This window comes from Mus caroli, unplaced genomic scaffold (assembly GCF_978045245.1).
Source record: "Mus caroli unplaced genomic scaffold, Mus_caroli_1 scaffold_4, whole genome shotgun sequence".
NCBI classification, from domain to species: domain Eukaryota; kingdom Metazoa; phylum Chordata; class Mammalia; order Rodentia; family Muridae; genus Mus; species Mus caroli.
In genome coordinates this window covers 14,890,362-14,909,677 of record NW_028227259.1, presented here as the reverse complement: position 1 = coordinate 14,909,677, position 19,316 = coordinate 14,890,362, and the positions used below count along the sequence as shown (strand labels likewise).

At 37.2% G+C, this 19,316-nt stretch overlaps 1 protein-coding gene across 1 annotated transcript in view; it reads left to right on the top strand.

Annotated features, from left to right (window-relative positions):
* Positions 1-19,316, top strand: part of Sema3e (semaphorin 3E) — a 220,667-nt gene that overhangs the window by 192,063 nt on the left and 9,288 nt on the right. The window contains exons 10-16 of the mRNA XM_021163140.2: positions 2,140-2,284; positions 4,047-4,269; positions 5,686-5,777; positions 8,109-8,150; positions 8,334-8,500; positions 12,781-12,848; positions 14,041-14,180. Of these exons, the coding sequence (XP_021018799.1) occupies positions 2,140-2,284; positions 4,047-4,269; positions 5,686-5,777; positions 8,109-8,150; positions 8,334-8,500; positions 12,781-12,848; positions 14,041-14,180 (877 nt within the window). The remainder of the gene's footprint in view (positions 1-2,139; positions 2,285-4,046; positions 4,270-5,685; positions 5,778-8,108; positions 8,151-8,333; positions 8,501-12,780; positions 12,849-14,040; positions 14,181-19,316) is intronic.

The following is a 19,316-nucleotide window of genomic DNA, read 5'->3' as shown; positions in this document are numbered from 1 at the left end:
CAATTTCAGGTTCACAGTGTGATCAAATATCCCAAAACACTAATACTTGCTATCCTTGTCCAAGATGTGACCCTGAGACCTTAGTCAGGAGTGTTCTCTCACCCTTGTGCTTGTTGTCTTCATCCTCTATAGACTCATACTGAACAAACCCTCATCATCTGCTCTTCTTCTGAAAATGCAGTGCTCAAGTTTAAAGCTTATAGATATGTTTCTTCTTCGAATTTTTGAATTTCATATATCTATGGAAGAGTACTATAAAGTAATGTATCACATATACTCATATGTGAAATAAATACTCCTAGAATAGATTTCAGTTGGAAGTTATATACACAACTTTTTGAATGATTTTTAAAGGAAAATGGTAGCACCAAGAATAAAGACGAAAATAATCTCAGTATTCCAGTAGAGCTCAATCACCAATGAATTAACTATAGATTGCAATATGAGCCTATCCCTGGTACTTACTTGGGGGTCTTTCCACGCTTTTGCTTAGGCTTTCAGCAGGTGTTTTTTAATGATCTCTTTGAATTGAAAAGATTGAAAAGCTCTTTGAACAAGTATTTCATTGTAACAAGACCTTTTCTTCCATAGGCTAATATGGAAAACAGTTCTTTCTAATAACTATACTTTGATGTAAATTTAAAAAGCTAACAAATATTGGTAGTCAACACAATGCACAGGCAGTTCTTTTTACTTCATTTTTCTGATGCCAGAAAATAATTTTTAAATCACATGATAATTCTTTAAATGATAAATTCTATGAGACGATCTGTATATTTCCATTGGTTAAAATGATCAGTTTAAAAGCAAATCTCCAAAATGATAGCATATTGGATCATTCAGAGAAATCAAAGCCATGATTTCCTTCCTTGGTTTCGACTTTGTTCAATTTATATATAAATCTGAGAGGGGAAAAAAGCTCCCAGCTGTACCTGCCACGGAGGCTGATATTTGTAGAATGGTGATCAAAGGTTTATTGCCACTTCAGCTGAGACTGTCTAGTTTTTGCCAGTATCACAGGCATTTCCAATTGCTTCAAGGTGTGTTATAAAATGTGCGAATTGATGTCCTAAGACAGTAACATGACTGCTGTTCTACAGCTGGCCCAGGGTGCAGGAAATATATTTGCACAGAGTTTGCTTTTACTAAAGCTCCTTCACAAACATTGTTTATCTTAATTCACATAATATGGAGGCAGCAGAATGGTGAACTTTCAAATCATGGCTCTCTGTTCAAGTAATACAGCACTAACTTTTCATTAAATGTGATTCTAGATGCTTGTAATGACTTGTATTAAACACTGATCTTGTTCCTCTGTAGGAATAGAAAAAGTAGAACTTCTTTCCATTTTAAAAATCATTGATCTCTCCTGCACGTACATATCAAGTATCTGAATTTGATATAATCTTTCCATAACTGAACAAATCACAAAACACTGTACTGAAAAGTAGGTCAAAGGCTAACAGGAAAATCTAGTACAATTAACAGCATGGTGATTAAGGGAACTCTATTTACGTTCAAGATGTAACGACTAGAAATACTTCCTTTAAATGACAAATTTAAATTTCTATTAACCTCTAAAAAGACATTCAAAGGGAAGCTGGAAAGATGGCTTATCAGGACAAGAACTTGTGTCCAAGCCTAACATCCTGAGTTTGATCTTTAGAGCACATATGGTTGAAGGAGAAAATTGACTCTTGAAAAATGTCATCTGAATGCATACACATTGTAGCTCATGCCATTCCCAAAGAAGTGTGTGTGTGTGTGTGTGTGTATGAATGAGAGAGAGACAGAGAGAGAGAGAGAGAGAGAGATAGTCAGACAGAGAGAGAATAAAGTGAAAACAATTTAAATAAATTCAAAAACACAATATAGGACTTAACAATTACAAAGTGAAGTTGCACAATTTTATCGTTAAAATGTCATTCACACCACTTACTAAATGTAAGTGGGAAATGAAGGAGTGATAAAGTCTTTCGGTCTCATTACTTAAAATATTATAATAGTTAATGTTTCTAGAATATTCTATAAGCGCTTTTTACTCAAAAGACTTAATGCTAATACACACACACACAGTGTGTGTGTGTGTGTGTGTGTGTGTGTACTTGACCAAGTGAATTCTTAATTTTTATTCTTCAGCAATATATTTAGAGGCCATGCTATATGTGTGTATCACATGTCAAGTATCCGGGAAGCCTTTAACGGCCCATATGCTCATAAAGAGGGCCCTGAATACCACTGGTCACTATATGAAGGAAAAGTCCCCTATCCAAGGCCTGGTTCCGTAAGTGTAATCATTTAACATACTGTTGTTATGTTTGAAGACTTTGTTTCATGTGTTCTGTCTTACTTTACAGTTAAAGTGATTAAGAATTTCATATCTATAAGAATGTTCAAACAGTAAAGAGCTGCTGAATACATGTTGAATTTTATGCTAAGTATTTAATGCAAGGGACATAATCTTGAGTGGCTACATCTTAGCAGCATTATAAAGTATGTCCCCACTGATACTCCAGTCCAATAGCAACAACTGAATTTTCAGTTGTTAGGGTGCTGGTAAGCACGGAAATATTCAATATAATAGGGATAGTATAGTTTTCTTTGAGATTTGAGAGGATAATTATTACCTCATATCACGTTAAAATGAAAAGTCCTTTTCAGTTTTAATATTTTGATATCTGTGTTCACTTCTGTATTCCCTAGGACAGACTTGCTCTTTAGTTGTTCCATCCTTTGTCTCTGCAACCTTACTACCTACCAAAGCTCTAAGTATTTATATCAACTTGTGTACTTTTTCCTAGGACATGTCTAAATCTCACAATAACGAAGACGGTGATGTAGGTTTAGATCATGGATCACATAGGCAACTAGATTGGAAAAGGGTCTACCACTGTGTATTTTATGTGAGTCACAGTGTGCAAGCATTTAGCTTGTCAAGCAGGTCATATCTTCATTTTAACAAGCAGCTGGTGAGAGTGAGTGCCGACGCTGATTCCATGATTACCAAAAACTCATAGAGAAACCATTTTTGTAGCGCCAACGCTCCAAATCACAGCAAACCTCACCTCCATTAGCAAGTGTAAAGCTTTATCACCATCATCACCCTCACTGACTTAAAATGATTACTTCCAGTGAGACATAAAGTATATTTTATTTCGCTCTGTTGCTTGGAATTGCAATGTATATGGGGAGCCCCAGTCCTGTGGCTTAGCTGAAAATGCTTCGTGAAACCACATGGCCTCAGAAAAGGTTGGAGGACGGGATTGGTTGTTGAACTTCTTCCAAGGTAGACCAAAATGTTTCCAAGAACTCATTGTGCAAGTGCAAGCAAGTGCACCATTCATGCCAAATTCAAGCATAGGGGCTGATTTTTTAAAAACAAACCATTATAAATGTCCCCTTTATGGAACCTGGTTACTTAACTACTGCATTTATACATTAAATCAGAATAAACCCGAGATATTCTTATGCTATGCTGATTCTGGAGGAGCACATGTGAAAGTTAGAAGCAGTTGTTAGGAAGCCAAGATCAGTGTGAGTGATCTGAGCAGTACGCCTCATGATGCTATGGGATTGTATGTTCTAGCAGGGCACCGTGTAAGCGCAAGTAACTAGTTTCTTTTGTCAGTTTCAAATACATATAAAATAATACAAAATCATGCAGATTATTATATCAGCACAAGACAAAGGGTCTGTCTTCTTAATTAGTGATGATGGAATTGAAATAACTCTGTACCACAATGCTAGAATTATGCAGTTAGAATGCAAACATCACCACATCACCACAAAAGTTTCAGTAATAAGAAACCTATTTTATACAATTATGGTCAGTTCATTCATTCATTCATTCATTCATTTCTAATCCATTTCAGCAACAAAGGATGTAGAGTCCCTAAACACTACTGCATGCACTGTTCATTGTGTGAGACTGTTTGGCTTCTGTAATTCTTCTTGTTTGTAGTCACATGTTTGCTTTTTGGATGTAAGAGAAAAAAAACAACCAAACCAAAAAAAAAAAAAATTGAATTAACCCATGTGCATTTCAGTGTGCCAGCAAAGTGAACGGAGGCAAGTATGGGACCACTAAAGATTACCCCGACGACGCCATCCGGTTCGCAAGGATGCATCCTCTAATGTACCAGCCCATAAAACCTGTTCATAAAAAACCAATACTGGTAAAAACAGATGGAAAATACAACCTGAGGCAACTTGCCGTGGATCGGGTGGAAGCGGAGGATGGCCAGTATGATGTCTTATTCATTGGTACAGGTAAAGTCCCAAGAAAGCATTGATGCACTACAACTCACCTTCAAATAACATGTGCTGTGGGAAATGGTTTTTAAAAATGGCCCCATCCGGTGCTACACAAAGCTACTCTCTGCCCCTGGTGGTCTCACCGCCTCTAGGCTAACCCCAGTCAGTGGTCTTCTCAGCTTTGATTCGTATGCCTCAGAGCTGCTTGTACCTTCTCAGCCATCAACCTCCTGCCACTAGTGGTCACAATTCCCCTTAACCCAGTAAATCAAAACTCTAGAAGCTTATAATTAATCAGTCAGATTTATATATCAATAAATTCTCAATTCACAAGATGCCCAAACAATAATTTCAGAGCCACTTGATAATTATATAAGCTGCCCACCTAGATCAGACAAGTTATCCCAATTATTCTACCCTTTTATGATATTCATAGCTATGTGTGGCTATTTAAAGCCATGCAGAATCTGGATTGGCTATCTCTTCGTCCATCTTCCTTCGTATTCCTCTCTCCTCTTCTCCTGTCCCCCTCTCTCAAACTCTTAGCTCTGCCTCCCTTTTCCCTGTTCAATCACAGGCTTCTTTTTGTATTAATATTTAAAATAATTGGGGGACAATTCTGCTACAAATGTTTACTAATCGTCACATGGCGTGTTGTCTCACTGACCCATTTGCACACTGATACAGATGAGATGGCTAAATGAATTCATACCTTCTACTAATGTCTGTCACATTAAGTCTTATTTATGGGAAGAAACTTGCAAATTCTTGAGATCTGACGAACACAATCTGTATGTTGCCTTAGCTTTAAAACTTCCCTTCTCTTTCTGTAGCACTGCACTGGTCACAGCAACGACTTTATAAAACATTCTTAGGTGCTCTGCTCTGTGAGGTGTCAAACAAGACTTTGTCTGGCCTAGAAGATGATGCATTGCTAAGATCTGCTGTTCATGCTTCTCCAGACCACTGCCTTTTCTTTTTAAAAAATAAAGATTTAAACAAAGAAAACTAAACTAAATTTAATAGACCCACAGTGTAGGCTGTATTTTATTACTGTTGATAAGGTTAACAATATGCTCTGGCAGTTCAATATTATCATAAGAATCAGCCCTTTGTAAGAAACCTAAAATTACCTGATTAATAGTCCTCACATGGTGATTTCTGATCATTAAAAAAAAAGTGGGAGAAAGACCCAAAAGCAAGACTGAAGTGTGATTAAAATAATTTAAGTGTTTTATTTTAAATGCCTTAGAAAGCAAAACATACATTCTACAACCCAACAGCTATTTTTCTCATTTGATTTACCAAAGCTCATTTAGAACATTCAGGAAATATCTTCTACGTCATATTTAACTCATTGATATTGTCACATTGGGCCACAGTCTTCCAAAAACTCTTTCCACACTGATTGCTCAACTTGCTTTTTCACAGACACAGGAATTGTGCTGAAAGTAATCACAATTTACAACCAAGAGACAGAGTGGATGGAGGAAGTCATTCTAGAGGAACTTCAAATATTCAAGGTAATGTAATCAGTAATAAGACTAAGATTCACATGGCATGCACAATCAAAGAGAAAGCTGTGGTACCGGTGTCGGTGTCAGGAGGTTTGCTCTACAGCGTTTTGAATGCAGAGAAAATTGAAGTGAAGAATACTTTAAAATCTAGTGTTTCTCTCTCATTGTCAGAATGTTCAAAAGTGCCAATATTCATGTAAAAACGTCTGTCACTAGCCAACCACTGTCCTAAGGGCACACTTATCACACATGCAAATTCCAGAGCAACTACTGAGGACTCACATTTTGCACAAATTTACTATTAACACTGTCGCCAAGTAGTACTTCAAAGACTGCACATTGTGGCAGGAGGGCCATGTGACATTTAACTGTAATATGTTAATTGCACATAAAAAAGCCACCACAAAATAGAAATTATATGGAAAGAATAAAACAAATTTTTGACAATATATATTTGTGTATATGAACTTATAACCAGTACATATATACTATAAAATGCTACTAATGAAACAGATACCAGATTTACGTCCATATATCAATCCTGACTCATATTTCTGCCCACAAGGGTCTTATAAATTTCTGATCACAGTAGTTTCATCTTAACAATTCACAGTCTTGCTTGATGTGTGTTTCTGTTTAAAGTAACATAGTCCACATCAATGACAACATAGTACTGAGTTCAGCATCAATAGCATTATAAGTCATGGTTGAGTGAAGTTTAAGTCATACGTAACTGTACATTATATCACTTGTGCATTATGTCGCAGCTGTTTTGAGTTTTGGAAACACTTCATAGCATATCAGTATCATGCTTGGAGAATGTTCTTGGAGGACCAAAACACTACCAAAAAGGTTACAAATAAAACAAACTAAAAACCTATACTAAATAGTCTATGAGATGAACACTTACTTAGACCAGAGACTGAAGAATTTGAAGAGCCACTGTATTGATCCAGCTAGGAATGTATATATTCCATACCTCAGCTTTTTTACTGCTGTGTTCCTGCGTTTGTCTGAAAAAGCAAAGCGCAGACTTCAGGTTTTAATATTAGGATTACAATGGAATTCAGTAGGTTGACATATCAGAATTTACAAATGATGATGACTAACTACATATGATTGTAATGAATTTCCTTTAAAAGAACTGGTTAATGGAACATGAGGCGTTTTGGTCTTTGCTGTCATGCAGACTGGATTTCCCTTTTGCTTCTCACTGAAATAGCCTCCCTTCTACCTCAACTCCTCCAAATACACTTGATGACTTTGCCCTGTAGGCATCTATGTAAGATTTGATTTCACATTTGGGACAATAGCTCTCATTTTCAATACATAGCAGTGTATCTTTTCCATACTAACTCTTTAGGAGAATAGCTGCCTTGATGAAAACATGAATAATGCCCTCCTGTGCACAGGAGGTACAAAAAAGTTTACACACACACACACACACAAATAAATAAATGAATAAAACAAAAATAAGACAAAAACCGATAAGGTGGGAGAGATAGCTCAGCCACACATGATGATTGTTGCCAATACTAAGGTCCTGACTTTGACCCCAGGAACCTCCATGGTGGAAGAAAAGACCAGACTGCTGAAAGAAGTCCTGTCACCTCCACATACACACCATGGCACAAGGACATGGACTCAATAAATACATTTGAAGAGTAATTTTAAAACTAACAAAACAATCAAGGAGTTTCTTTTAAAAATTAGTTCTTCAAAGTATAAATATTTCCAGAGTAAATTCCATCTGCCTGACATTTCTCTGCTTGTAGGAGTAACATAGATTTTCTTGTGCTCATTAAATGGCTTGGCATTAAACAGCATTGTTAATCTAATCTGAAGGCCTCTCATTATATACCTTGGACTGTCCTTTCTCTATTGTTACCCTAAGAAAATGAGGGTCTTCATATTGGTCAAAGAATGTACAGTGATTTACTATGGTCATTCCAGTACACACATGCTCCATGCAGGCTTGAGTTCAAGTAATTAAAACCACAAAGTTTACTAGCCATAACAAGTATTCTCAAATACAGTATACTTCTATAATTTAATGCTTAGTAAAACGTTTCCTTTCTAATTCTAAAGCAGTTACTATTTACTTCGGAGACCAGGAATAAGCTGAGTGTATCTGTAGTTGTTTCTTATATGCACAATTGTTTCCACTCCATTAGAAAATAATTAACGGGTGTGTTTTAATCATGTTGGATTTACATAGTGTTGTACAAAAGCAAGAGATACAAACTGCAAGCATAGAACCTCTCATAAATATTTTTACTTCTTTTAAAGCAGCTATTTCTATATTTACTAATGATAAAACATTTTGTTTTATTTTAGGATCCAGCCCCTATCATTTCTATGGAAATTTCTTCAAAGAGAGTAAGTTGCTTGCGTGTCTAAGTCTTTTCTGTTTGCTGGTTAAAACCAAAGTGTTTAAGAATGTCAAGACGTGATTTATGTAAGGAAAGAAGGTTGCTCACTATTTTCTATTATTACTATACAACCGAGGGGCTATCTCAGGGAACTCTATAAATTCATCTCTGCTAATCTTGTTTCTTATAGCAACAGCTTTATATTGGATCAGCCTCTGCTGTGGCACAAGTCAGATTCCATCACTGCGACATGTATGGCAGTGCTTGTGCTGACTGCTGCCTGGCTCGAGACCCATACTGTGCCTGGGATGGCATATCCTGCTCCAGGTACTACCCAACAGGTGCACATGCAAAGAGGTAAGCCACTCACTCCTCTGAATGTTTCCATTTTCAGGGAAAAAAATATATGTGTGTGTGTGCTCTGATCTTTTTTTTCCTTTTTTGTGTCCAATCAATGAAAATTACATTTTTTAAGTCTCAATAAACTACCCTACTTATATTGCAATCATAAAGGTAAGCATTCATACGTGAAATTTTTCTTCACATACTGTTGATGCATTACAATGTACGCTGACCAGACATGGTCGTCCCATTTGGAGTTTTCCTTTGTATCTCACTTTGCATTAAATCTCCCCCTTCTTTTATTCTTTTCCACTGCAAAATAAACTTAAAGCATAGAAATGGCACGCCACCACACGTGAGGGATTCAGAGACTTAAAAAGAAAATAAATAAATAAATCCAAAAACACAGCCTGCAGTTTCCCATGGCCCCTCAAGCAGCTGCTCTTCATTTGTTCATTTAGAAAGTGAATAGTTTAACTCCTAGGCAATCGCATGACCTGTGTAATTAATGAAACGTGTGATTTAATTCAACACAAATGAAAGGTACCAAGAGACCTCTGAACTCTAATGTCTATAGCTTTATGAAGTCATTGCCATTTGCAAGGAAAAGTAAACTCAGGCTATATTTAAACAGGATTTTAGGCTCACAAAGCCCTTTGAAGGTTATTTTTCCACTCAAGCTACACGAGGTTGTATACATATTAAAAAATAAATAAGAAAAAAATCTTATATAATAAGGAGGCTGCTTTATCTCTCATGAGGAATAAATAACACAGAGAAATATGTAAAAGTCTCTCAGAAAGGAAATTTGTATGAATTTCAATTACTTTTGCTATTTAATTTTGGTCTATTTTTCCAAATATATTTTGAATCAAATTGACTCCAAATCAGTATATTTATCCTTTTAGAATCACACAAAAATTTCTCTCATATTCTCTTCCCCCCCTTCCTCCCTCTCTCCCCCTCACACACAAAAACATAAAAGCCTTCATCAATTCAACACTTTTTTAAATTTGACTCCAGGAAATTAACATTCTAAGAAGGATTTAAATACAGGGTAGTATAAGCCAAAGATGAAGTGAGACTTCCAAAGAAGTGTGGGCAAAATAATTTATCAACTGTACTAAGTATGTGGGTGACTCATTTCATTTTGTACAAAGGCATGTAGGTATTCAAACCCATTCTTGAAGGATACAGCTACAATAGTGCTTTAAACAATGAGGGTGCTTTGTCGACCTACTGCAAGTGCACTGTCCTGCAAGCTTGGCATATGAAGAAACAATGCCATGACCTTTGTTACAGGAACCCATAACATCAGGTGCACAGAGAGTGGAACCACAAACAGCTCTGGTAGTGGCTCACCCTCACCTCTGAGCACTGTGGGTACTTGACCAAGTGCAGTGTACAGTATGTTTTATTGCATTCTCTATAAAGCTGAGCACACTCTTACAAAAGAACCTCCAGGTTCTGGCTAAAGGAGATGAATTGTGCAAAGGCATGAAGTGTTCAGATGGACCAGGGCAGTCCCTGACCCATACCACTACAGTCCTAGACCAGGAGAGAATGAAAGACCAGGGCTCCTCTGAAGAGATTGCTTTAAACTTGTGGGTTTTAAATTTTTTGCTTAAATTTACATTGTACTGAAACAAAATACAGAGATATACAAGCTATAATAAGATGTTGCCACATATGTATATGCTGTGTAATGAATAAATTAAGGTAAATACACGTATCTTAACAAAGCTTGCCGGGGCCTAGCAAACACAGAAGTGGATGATCACAGTCAGCTATTGGATGGATCACACGGCCCCCAATGGAGGAGATAAAGAAATTACCCAAGGAGCTAAAGGGAACTGTAACCCTATAGGTGGAACAACAATATGAACTAACCAGTACCCCGGAGCTCTTGTCTCTAGCTGCATATGTATCAAAAGATGGCCTAGTCGGCCATCACTGCAAAGAGAGGCCCATTGGACTTACAAACTTTATATGCCCCAGAACAGGGGAACCCCAGGGCCAAAAAGGGGGAATGGGTGGGTAGGGGATTGGGGGGGGTGGGTATGGGGGACTTTTGGGATAGCATTGAAAATGTGAACGAGGAAAATACTTAATAAAAAAATAAATTAAAAAAAAAAGAGGTAAGAGGTGAGGGAAGTTATCTATGGCCCTTGGTTTCTTCACAGCCTGAAAAAACAAAAAAACAAAAAAAAAAACAAAAAAACAAAAACAAAAACAAAAAAACCCCAAAGCTTTATCATTTAAAATCCTCTTTAAACTTTTAAAATCAAGGTGTGCATGTCTATGAACAAAGGTCATTGGATGTTTCTCTAAATTCCTTTATTGTCTATCTTTAGTCATGCTACATAGCATATTTTACAAATATGACCATTTTTGATGCATTGTCATTGGCAATCATAAAAAAAATGTTTGTAAACCTTGCACCAATTGCTCATGACTTGTCCACAACAATGTTAGGTTTTCACTGAGCAATTTCCAGGGCTAGCACTTCTTCATTTGCTGTGTATCTTTTAAAAGTATGAAACCACATGGTTGGTAATATTTATGAAACTAGGTTAAAAGAGTAACTTAGAAAACATCAGATAATTGTACAAAATGTCAGACACAGGATAGCATGGGATATATATAAGGGATAATATGCAGAGTCTGAAGCCTTGCTTATACACGAATTAACTCAGGTCATGGTGCTAGAGATCCTTCACTGTGTCAGATTCCTTTCAGCCATCACTCCCTCCTAAAGGAAAAGCTTTTGGGTAAGTTCCAGCACGTGGAGAGAAAATAGTTTGCTTTTATAGGATCATGTCTGCCTCAGACCCGAAGAGAAGCTGCAAGAGAAAACTGTTCATTTACATAAACATTTTTTTCCTGCTCACAGAGTGAAAATGAGTCAATAGGGGCAATACTCTACTTCACAATCAGGCCACTTCCTCACATGGCCTTCCAAAGTACACTACAATCTATGGAACTGGCTCCTTTCCTCCTCCTGGCTCTCCTTTTGTCTATTTCCAGTGTCCTCTTTAAACGTTTCTAAGAAGTAAGGGATATAAGAAAAATATGCAGCCTTAAAGAATGCGAGACTCCTTTGCTCAAACATTCTTGCTTTGGTCATAACAGGTTTGATTTGAACCTGGTACAAAGGACAATTATATTGGGGTACTATAATAGGAAACGAAAGCTCTCAGGAAGATGCAACCTTTCTATAAACGTATGTTTCCAATTAGTTTCAACAAATTTTTGAATTATTTATATACCATTCAAATAGCTTATCTAGAATGATCTAGAATAGTGTTTTTATTATCCTCAAATGGCTAGTATAATCATCTCGATAAAACATCATCTCTGCAATATGGAAACTATTTCCTTCCTTGCTTTTCAATCCCCTCTCCCATTGTGCAGCAGAGCAAAGCCATGGTCCTCTAAGAGAGGAAGCAATACTGACAGTTGAAGTCACACCTCAACTGGCATCAGTTGTGATTAGTTCTCTACACAACTATAAGGAAAAAAGAACCCTGAAACTTGCTACCTTCACTTTTATTACTATAAGGTTTCGTTCGGTCTAGCTCAATGCAATGATACATGAGGAAGTCCCAACTTGAATTTTGTAAATTTCTGGGTCTTTTGGTTATGTTCTCTGATTGGCAATCAATTTTAAACAAAATAAAACCACTCTTCTTCTATCTAGAGAGCATAACCCTGAGATTTGGTTGGTAATATCTTCGGCTTTTGCCTTTCTCATATGAGGAAAACTCTCAGGCCTTGACTTGTATTCCATTGACTATGACAGTATTACAAACAGCGAAGGGACTTAAGAACAGTAGCTATGAGCACTGGAGACCCTAATAAGTTAAAATAGTTGGATTCAAGTGTCTTTTCTCTCCTGTGCTTCATTTTATGTAAGGGATTTATTACACTTTCTACTTAATAAATAATCCCATTGGAATTATCTTCACACTCATTGTCATGCCTTCGCAAACTAAAAGTTGCTTGTCGAATTAAATATTTGACAATGCAATGAGAAATGTAATAAATTACTATTTGAGGGTCTGGAATTCAAATTTTTGTAAACATTTAAAGAAAAGTGTTGTATAGATCTTTTAACCATCAGAAATACTCCACAGAAATAAAAGTGTAGAGCTTGGACTTTATGCTAATTTTATGTAATAGATCATTTTTTTTTTCTGACAACAGAATTTTGCTGGAATCTTCAATGTGGTTGGCTGTATTTTGAACCACAGGAAATTGAAATCTCAGAATGTCCTAAATTTTCTTTCTTCCAGGAGGTTCCGCAGGCAGGACGTTCGGCACGGCAACGCTGCCCAACAGTGCTTTGGACAGCAATTTGTTGGTAATTCTTAGAAAAATCAATTGTTATGATTTACCTAATGTATTATAAAGATGGACTACACATTTCTTTAAATGAATCATTTTCCTGAAATACTGTCACTGCATGTGTCTGTTTCTCTCCCGTATATTTAAATCAGTGTATGGTATTATACAGAACTAGCAAAACTGGCTCCAGATACCACCGATAAAGCAATCTGATATTACAGATCAAGATTGAAGAACATTAGGACCAGAAAGCAGCATGCCAGTGACTGATGGCAGTGACTTTTGGGACTTACCTCTTTATAGCATTGACAGTCCTGGAACTCACTCTGTAGACCAGGCTTGTCTTGAACTCAGACTTCACTTGTCTCTGCTTCTATGAGTGCTGGAATGAAAGGCCTGTCCCACCACAACCCAGCTCACATGTACTTTTACTATGTGTGATGTAACCTATCACCTTTCGAACAAATGAAAACTGTTTCCTCGTCTGCTACAGCAGAGTAATTTTAGAACTCTTATTAGTTATCCTCAGATTTATGCAAAAATGAGAAAGTTAAACAAGACAGGAAAAATGATTTTTGAGTCATGTCACAATGGGTGATGCCAAGCTGTCTTATGTTATTGGGCTCAAGGAACCATGGATGCCATCGCTGGGAGCCAACGGCGCTTTTCTCAGAGAATGTGCAGGCCAGATTTTTGTGTTTTGTTTTGTTTTGTTTTGTTTTGTTTTGTTTTGTTTTGTTTTGTTTTGTATCCAAGCAGACTTGGGATTCAGGGCAGGAATTCCAGCTTCTAGGAGTATGAGCAAGTGAAAGTATGGCTGGAATCTTGGGAAGTTTAGAGGTCAGGTTTGAACTGGAGGGTGAAATCCTAGGCAGTCAGATGCTGCCTTGTTTCAACATCTGATATGCCTCCCTGCCTTGTCAAGAAACATTGTCTCTGATTTCCTGTGAGTTTCCCTTTGATGTACTTTATCACTGTCCTTACTGCTCCATATTTTAGAGCCACGTTCCCAGATGCCACATTCTAACCCACTTCATCATCTACTTGCCCTCTTAATTTCTGTATTCTCAGTGACTGACTTAAACGACTGCCTAGAAATTAGCAACCAGGAAAGAGCTATTTACATTGCTGTATGACCTGAATAGAGTTTTTTAAATTAGCAATAAAATCCCAATCTCAAAGCTGATGCTATTACCTTTCTGTTGTAGGAGACGCGTTGGATAGGACTGAAGAGAGACTGGCTTACGGCATAGAGAGCAACAGTACTCTGTTGGAATGCACCCCGCGGTCACTACAAGCAAAAGTCATCTGGTTTGTACAGAAGGGACGCGACGTAAGAAAAGAAGAGGTAACTCAGAACGATATATTCCCACTTGGTGTCTTAGCTAGAGCATGCAACTAGAAAAATACTTTGGGGTATTTAAAATGAAACCACGTTGGGCTAAACATGTCTTACTATTTCTAGAATATAAAATACCCAAACTTGGTGAAGTGAGTTTTAAATCCCAGAGCTGGAGTTGGGAATGCAGGTTAATCTTGGGAGCTTAGGATCCAGCCAACCTTCTTTCTGATCTCTAGGTTTGTGAAAATACCTGTCTCAAGAACACAGCATGAAGGGTGGCTATGATACTATGGTTGTCTTCCAGCCTACGAATATACTCCTGTCCATATGCTTGTCAACTCACATATAAACTCAGTTTTTAAAAAGTAAATTTTAATTTTTAAGTCTTACTAATGTACTTAGAAAATTGTATAATATAAATGTAGATTTTATAAATATAGTGTGTACATTTCATTTAGATTATTTTATACACGTATATGAGTTGATATTGTAAATTATGCACATTGATATTTCCTGTATGTCTAACTGAAAGTACTTACAGCTTCATGATACATTTTATGACAATGTATTACACCATATCTACCAAGGCAGCATTCCTGAGTAATAGCAAACCAAATGTATTAACATATAAAATAATAGTGATGTCAATATTAATAAAGCTTTAAATCAATATGAGACACTGACACAGGGTTCTAATCCACTGGGAACAAAGACAAGCCTTACCCCTCTCCACATCTTGAGTGGTTTTGGAGACCATTTTTCTGAGGTCATTTAATGATTCGAGGCAGTGACTTCGGTACTTGGAGGGACAGGGGAGGGGACAGACTTGTAGCACAGCTGGAATGGCCTGGAGGTGGTTATGAGAAGGTGAAGGTGACATGGGAGAGTGGGTTGCATCCAGGGCACAGAGCATCGAAGAGGAGAGATGGCTGATGCATATTGAGGATTTAAACTCTATTCTCACAAGTGGAATTTCAAATTAGCAAGAAGAATGTTCATAGCAGTGCGGAGATCCTGTTGAATACAGTGCAGATGGTCTTTGCTACAAAGACATTTTCTAGTTGAGTGATTAATGGGATTCCTTGTGCACAGAGGAGAGGCAGGAGTCCATGTCTCAGGTGGTATCAGTAGGGATGACTATTGCAGCCTTTCCCTGGAGATAAATCTACAAAGTTCCCCCTCCCCAAAGCATTTCTATTTTTAGGCTTCGGTAAAACTAAAAACCTAACACCCTTAGTCTGTAGTCATATAGTACATTTTTGAGGTAATGAAATTTATCAATTCTGAGGCTCCCTGAATATTCATTAGATAAAAAGACTTGTACTGGTTCAAGCCAGATGGAGATATGGCATTGAAAGGGGGACAGAGGCACAGATCCACACCTAATCAAGAAGCTGTTTGCAATTGATAACTACTGGCAAAAGAGGAAGATTGATTTTTTCCAATGCTGTCACTGGGTATATCTTCCCCTCACCTCTGTATATGTGTGTGTGTGTGTGTGTGTGTGTATGTGTGTGTGTATGTGTGTGTGTGTGAGTGTGTGTGTGTGTATGTGTGTGTGAGTGTGTGTGTGTGTGTGAGTGTGTGTGTGTGTATGTGTGTGTGTGTGTGTGTGTGTGTGTGTGTGTGTGTGTAATTTCTTTCTTTTTTGAGAGAGAAAGGGAGACAGAGAGACAGAGAGACAGAGAGAGAATAGAGTTGGATGGGTAGGTAGGTGGGGACATCCTGGGTGAGGAAAAACACATGATCAAAATATGTAAAACAATATGATAAAAATGTAAAAACAAAAAATTTGCCAGGGCCAAGAAGCGGGAGTGGGTGGGTAGGGGAGCAGGGCAAGGGATGGTATAGGTAACTTTCGGGATAAAATTTTGAAATGTATATAAAGAAAGTATCTAATAAAAAATAAATAAATGGAAAAAAAGAAATGCAGACAAATAAAATGATAAATAAAAATTAAAAAAAAGAACTTCGTCATGTTAAGGCTTAGAGATAATAATGAAAGTTTATCAGGAAAGAAATGCTCTCTTACATTTTCATGGCAGAGTACCAACACACATATCGGGATAGCAAATGCAGCATACCACACCGAATTAACTGTTTACTCATTGCCAATACATTTCCAGTTCCCAAATGTGAGATGAAATGCTTTGTAAACTCCATCATAACACTTGGCAGGAGGGGGCCTGGGTATAGTCCACAGTTCCTGCAGTCAGAAGGTTTCAGAAGACAGGAGTAATTCTTTCATCAGTAGACTTCTTCACTCTGGGAGCTCTGGTTCTCATTTGGAACTCAATGTAATCTGCCTCATTTGGAAGTCATTCCGACATGGTGCATCCATCAGTGTTCAACTCTGAGCTTCTTTCCCCTCTTGCTGATTTTGCCTACCTCCTTTCCAACTGCATGCTAATTTCTCTCACATATATAGCTACTGATATATAGAATTCAGCATGTACTCTCTGCATGAAAATCATAGCACAGATAATTAATTGTTTCAATAGTCATAGCAATATATGCATTTAACTATTCACAAGCTAATATAAAACAAAAATGCTGACTTCATCAGAGGCCAAATGCATAGATTCTATACTGAAAGCATAGTTACTTAGATAGTAAGCCCTGAGTTTCATTTAATGAACCTTTTACATTTATTATAATTTTTATGTCTCATTTACTCTGAGACATAGTAATCATATTGCCAAGTGTAGACCATAATGAAGGATGCTGAATCTTGCTTAGTCAAATTCTTAGCTCCTATGAGGTTGCTGTGTGCACTACTCCTGGCAATAACAATCAAAATTCATTCCGCACTTCATAAACTTGGAAAAGATCATTAACTTCTCAGACCATAGGGTACAAACCCCTTCCTCCTATTGAACTGAAATCTTAAGAGTCTAGGAATTTTACTCCTTTGAAGTATCTATAAATACCCATTACACTGAATCTTGTTATCTACAAGTAGAATATTAATATGGATAAAATATTTGATCATGTTATTCTTTAAAAGTGTATACCTGAATTGCCATACAACATCTAAAATCTCAGTTGTGTGCCTTATAAACTCTGGGCACCAGCATTGCTCTCAAATATATATCTTATAGTTTCCTGTTTCCTTAAATACACCATGTGGAACCAATCTCTACATCTTTTATTAGGTCTTTAAATATTAAAGTATGCTTTTCTAAGTATTCCATATAGGACATATTCCATTGTTAATCTTGTTTTAATAGTTACTGCAAGGATATTAGATACTCAGTGAATAAGTTAAATATATTGGTTGCTATACATAACATTGTGATATTCTTAGAGTACTTTTGACAGAAGAAGTTGTTCTTTATTGCAAACCTACTGAACACGAGTCTATGCTAGGTGTCCTCCTCTCTCAACTGAATAGTGGATGTGATTATTCTCTTGTTACACTTACAGAAACTGAAGCTGAGAGGGTTATGGTTTATACACAATCAGTGACATGCCCAATGTTTAAACTCAAGATTTCCTGACTCAGTGTTAGCTTAGAGTCATTCGTCGTCTGAATATTGAGGACTGTATAGTCTATAACAACCATTCTAAAAACATAGTTTATAATCAAAGTAATTGAGACCCAGAATGTGTAATAACTCACACTTAATAAAATAAACTCAGGACTAGGCCTTGTTCTACTAAACGTTCTTTCTACAAAATGACAAAATCCTCTGAAATCAGAATATAAATACAGTCTCAGATGCTCAGGAGTGAAGAGCAAGTGGGAATCAGCTCATGGCAGTAGTACAGACAGTCGACACCTGCCAGTGTAATCCCAATGAACTCTTCAGAAGGCTGCTTCATCTTCCCTGACAAAGCCATTATTATTCACGTACATCTAAGAGCCCTTGCCACAATTTGACCTTTCCACACTCTAAGCTCTGATATCAGGAATCATGGTTAATAGTATGTGCAACAATGGGTTTTCATTTTTCATGTGACTTCTGAGTCTTCTACTCTGTGTCTGTTGTTAAACAAGGGCTCTTGCATTTCCATGAAGTGTTGTATCCTCTGGGCTGTGTGCTTTCACTACCTTGAGCATTTTATGTCCATTAATACATTTATTCTCTGCAGTGGTTTGGTGCTGAACCCTTGCAGGTAAAGAAACTGAAGTAAATAGAAATTGGGGTACTCATATAAGAGCACATGGGCTATGAAGTTACTGTGTTTTGAGTATAGCCTGGTACTGGTTTAAGATGGCATGGGGCAGAGAATGGGGCTACCTCCCCTTCACAGCTTGAACAATGAACAATTAAGAACTAAAGGGAGCTAGAGCTATGAACAAAGGGAAACATCATATATTTAAGAGGAAATTAGAGGACAGATTAAAAAAAAAAGTACAGAACAGGTAATCATTACAGTTATCATTCATTCAATGTTTCTTGTGTACCCTGAGCTGTTCTGAGCATTTTATACACAGTAACCTACTTAAAACTTCCAACATTTCTCTGAAAAAGTATTATAGTATACATTAAGGAAATGAAATTAAGTTGCTAGTAATTTTAGAATAGACTGCTTTAAGTGATTACAGACAGGAAGGTCAGACAGCGATATGATAGAACCTACGAGAAGAAATTGGGTAGATATGGTAATCAGAAACATCTTTTGCAAAATGCTGAAAACACATACTCAGTTTATAGCAAGTATAGTGTGTAGTGGGACAGCTACGGAAGAAGCCATCAAACAAAAGGGTTAGGAACACATGCATCTGGGTTGAATGAGAAACAGTCAGCGCAGAGCGTTGTACCAAACCTAAGATGAGAGAAGAGAGGAACTGGAAGACAAGGGGAACCATGAGTTTTAGTTTGTTTCTTTTGAAATATGGGACTTGGCTCTGTTTGTAGTTGAAAGGAAGTAGCCAAAGGGGGTTAGGATGTGCAGCTAACTGGGGAAGCAAGATAAAGAACATGTGTGAGAGAATCTAATCACAGAGAAAAGAGACAGGCTGGATTCTAAAAGAAGCAAAGACTGGACTAGAGACATGACTCTGCCATTGAAGGCAAAGCTCAAAAAGACAAGAAGCAAAGATGTCTTTTCCTCTGACCGGTGTGGAGGCGCAGTGGCAACAGTTGATTTAAATGGATAGTGTGATTTCATCCACACATGAGGGGCAGATGGTTC